The sequence below is a fragment of the Octodon degus genome, unplaced genomic scaffold, assembly GCF_000260255.1.
Source record: "Octodon degus isolate 3935 unplaced genomic scaffold, OctDeg1.0 scaffold00040, whole genome shotgun sequence".
NCBI lineage: Eukaryota > Metazoa > Chordata > Mammalia > Rodentia > Octodontidae > Octodon > Octodon degus.
Window position 1 is genome coordinate 980,008 of NW_004524616.1, and position 4,393 is coordinate 984,400.

Sequence of the window (4,393 nt, forward strand, 5' to 3'; positions counted from 1 at the left end):
AAAAAAAAAAAAAAAAAAAAAAGGGTAAAGTGAAGGCAAAAAAGTCCAAGAAAGTTTGAGAAGTTTAGAAGTGTAACTAAATGGCTCAGCAGGTGTCCAGGGTCCTCACTCCATAAACATCCTGAGCCTCTGCAAGACAAGGGCTCAGAGATGGTGTGAGTGCTACACCCACGCTAGGCTAGGTAGCCTGCATACAGTACAAGGGAGAAAAAGAGGATTGCTCCTCCGGCTCCTTGGCTCTTGTTGCTTTTGCTGCCTTTGGCTGCCTTGAACTGTTGCCCCTCTGCCACACCACAGATGATTTGGGACTGACACCTCTACACACTATGACCTAAACAAGCCACTGCTTCCTTAATTTTGGGTGAGAGATATTTTATAAATAAACAAATAATTAATTAATTAGTTAATTAATGTAAGTTAACAAAGGAAGGAGACAGGGCAGCAAAGAAGAAAAACTTGGAAGTTTTGCCAAATGCCCTGTGCATTTATGGGACCCAGGAACTCTGCATTCATGATTCTCGAAGCTCTGAATGTTTAAGTCTTGACCCTGTTACAATCATCCTGACTTCCAAAAGCTGTTGAGAAAGTGCAAAACCTTCTGCCCATTCTTATGATAACCAATATTTGCAACTTACATACCTAAGACGCATTAGCCACTACTGGAGGCAAAGATGTCCTTAACAGTGACAGAAATCATAATTAATTCTACACCACTTTAGAATACATAATAGTTCTCACATTTTTTTAATTATTAATTTTATTGAGAAACAGCAATGAAAGTTTCAAAACTAATTAGCGGGACAGTTTCAATAATTAATACATTGCATATTGTTGTCTTTGTAGTAGTTATTCATAGTACAAGATGCAGACATGATATCCTGCCCAAACACTATTAGTACAAATCTTTCTTCTCATACAAGAAAAAAAAAAAAAATGTCGCAGGACTGTCCTGCTACAATGCTGTATATGGTTAGATTTCTAAATTTCTGTGTAAAAATAAATATGTTTATTCCTATTTAAAAATTTTTTTTCTTTGTATTCTGTGAGGACTTAAAAAGTTGAACACATCAATGCTTGATGGGGAATACTGTTCCACGTTATGCCTAGGATGTTTGATATTTAGACAGAGAGTTAGGGTAAACTGAACTGCGTATGTTGCAGGGTAATAATGGGCTTCTCTTCTGGAGGGTTGGCAACCTAAGTTTGCAGATCAAAAATTGGAGAAGGGGAAGGGCTGCAAAGTCAGCCAAAATCTTGGCCCTAGCCTTTCAAGGTTAGTGAAGACTAAGGACATAGGAGAGCCTGTGTTGTAACATCATGTAACTCAGTTGTGCCCCAAATTTTCTGATCAGAGAGATTGTGGAGTCACAGAGGAGTGTGACTGATGATGTATGGTGTGCCTAGGGAGAATCACATGGAGAGCAAACTCTCTCTCAGGCTTTCACAGAGAGCAAGTTGGTCAGGCAATGGCCGTGGTTCAACCACATGGCTGACACTGACAAGGGATCTGCAAGGTGTGGTACAGGGTTACAGGATAAATCCTGAGGGGACTTGACTGACCTTATAGGATACAAAAGTTAACATTTCTTTTTACATAGGTCTTGCTTTGTCTTGGTCTTATCCATCCAGCAGAAAAGTATAAAAACAAGGTATATAGGGTAAAGCCATGTTAATATGCTGAGCTATAAAAGGCTTTGGTCAACAACTTCTGCAGATAACCCACTACTATTTTGGACTGCTGGACTGTGTTGGATTGTTTCGCTGAATTTAAGCACCTATAGTATTTAGATGCCAATAGAGTGCCCATCTCTGGCAAGAATGAACAGAAAAAAGGAGATACAAAGGAAGGACCATTTTGTACTTTTATGTACAGAACGGTTGGGATAGATATACAGCTACTTTTGCTTAATTCATGGGGGCAGGGGGGTTGTAGTAATGGTGTTTGCCAGGATGTCCTGTCTGCCTCTTGTACTATGGATGACCACTAGGAAGATGGTAATGTACAATGTATTAATTGGTGGGGGTGTCCTGTTGATCAGCTTTGGGGCTGTCTCATTGATGTTTGCTTCTCAATAAAACAAAATAAAATAAAAAAGGAAGGAAAAGAAAAAAACAACAAAGCAAATCTTTCTGCTCATTGAATCAAGATAAAGTAGCTATATATCTATCCTAATTATTTTGTATATAGAGATACAAAATGGTCCTTCATTTATACCCCCTTTTTTTGTTTAGTTTTGTCACAGATGGGTATTCCATTGTCTACATTTAAATACTATAGGAGGATGAGGAGATGGCTCAGTGGAATAAGCGCTTACCTGGCAAGGGCCTGAGTTCAATCCCTGGTTCGGGAAAAAAATAAAAATGAAAAATAAATAAATGGTATAGGTGTGTGAATTCAGCAAAATAATCCAATATAGTCCAGTAGTCCATAATGGTAGTGAGTTATCCATAAGACTGGCAATGTCAGAAGTTGTTGACTTGAGCCTTTTACAGCTCAGCATATTAATATGGCTTTACTGTTTATACCTCGTTTTTATACTTCTGCTGGGTGATCTTGACAACAATGTTAAAAAAGTTATTTTGGCAGTTAACAGACAAAGAAACTGATAATTCAAAAAGTTAAATCATGAAGGTAGTAACAAAAATCAGGTCTTGATGCCAAATAGCAAGTTTCTCTTACATTGGTGCAGATACAATGGAAAATATTTTCAAATATATTTACATAGAAAATATTCTCACAGCAAATGGCAGTCTTAGCTTTACCAAAAATAGAAGGGGCCTCCAAGTCAGTAACATACAAGTCTATCTCGTGATTTCTAAGAAGGCTGAAGAGCATGTTAGACTACAGCCCGCCGTCTCCAAAGGTTTGTGCACTGAATTTATATGTGCATGGTCATAGCTGGCTGCACCTCACATTCCTTGAGTTCAAACACTACCAGTAACGACTTCCCTACTGGGGATGGAAATGACAACAGTAGTGGTGCCTAAGCTCTAGCCTAGAGGTCTGTAAAGATTTTTCTGAAAAGGGGCCATATGGTAAACAATTTATGTTTTGTGGCCAGTAAGTCTGTCTGGAAAATATTTAAATCTGCTATTACAGAAAGGAAGGAACCATAGATAATAGACAAATGAGTGTGGCTGTATCAAAATAAAACTTTACTTATAAAACATGCATTGCAAGTCACTATATGTCAAGTCCCTCTCTAGTCAACACTGAACCACAATGACAGGCTCAATTATGACTCTGTACTCTAATTCCTTCGCGGTCACACTCACACATATTCTATTATTCACAGCTGTTTTGACATCCACAAATTGATATGTGAATGTATGATAGAGATACACAAGTCATGATAGACAAATTCAGTAGCAAATGTTTAAATTTAAAAAAATTTTATTATAGTAAAAGACACATTGTCATTAATCACCCTCCCAATACTCCCCCTTGCTTTGAACACACTCATCCCCTCAGTCTTGACATTTTCTAAAGAAGTTCTGAAAATTCTCTTTCATGTGCTTAACTGCCTGTCCTCAGTGTCCTGAACCACTTCAAAACTTGTGCCTTTCATGGTCATTTTAAGTTTAGGGTTGAAAGCCACTGGGTGCCCACTCTGGTGAAACAAGGTGGATGAGGAAACACTACAAGGTTTCCATGGCTCTGCCCTTTCAGTTGGATGACACTAGACAGTGGCATTCACTGTGTTTTTTAATCACACTTTATAAAGATGCTTCCAGAACTGCTTCTGATGGAGGGGTATGTTGAGGGGAGTTAATGGCACTATGGCTTTTACTGTAATAAATGTTTTAAATTTAGACATTCATTGTACATTTTGATCACATTTCATAATCACTGTGGCCTTGACTATTTAATCTCTCTGTACATCAATTTCTTCATTCATTAGGTAGGAATAACCCTACTATCTAAATAAGCGTGCCTGGAACATATTAAGCACCCCCAAAGATTACATGTTACAATTATATGTAGCTCAATGTTATCACCAACTAGTAATTTAGAAAATAAAATGAGAATTGTTCGAGACACAAGAGATCTCATACATGCAGACACACACAGACGCGTCTATTAAAATCAGTATCACTTAGTGACCATCACTGAAGTGAAGGTAGATTCAAAGAACTTACCTTTTCTTTCCTCCACAATTTTTACAGAGATGACATTTTTATCCATGGGATTGGGATACTGAATGAAAACATATAAAGAAGAATTATCATTCATCTTTCACTAAAGGGAAATAGTAGCAACCATAGCTATTTGCAAGACCCATAAATATATATCAGGTAACTTCTATATAAAAACCAGTTTTAAATCAAGATCTTAATTTTGCCTTTAGGGCCTGGACAAGCAAGATGCCAGAACTTTTATGAAATCCTAACC

General features: G+C 37.6%; 1 protein-coding gene across 1 annotated transcript in view; it reads right to left on the reverse strand.

Annotated features, from left to right (window-relative positions):
* Positions 1-4,393, reverse strand: part of Prelid2 (PRELI domain containing 2) — a 108,640-nt gene that overhangs the window by 89,842 nt on the left and 14,405 nt on the right. The window contains exon 2 of the mRNA XM_004631232.2: positions 4,141-4,198. Within this exon, the coding sequence (XP_004631289.1) occupies positions 4,141-4,198 (58 nt within the window). The remainder of the gene's footprint in view (positions 1-4,140; positions 4,199-4,393) is intronic.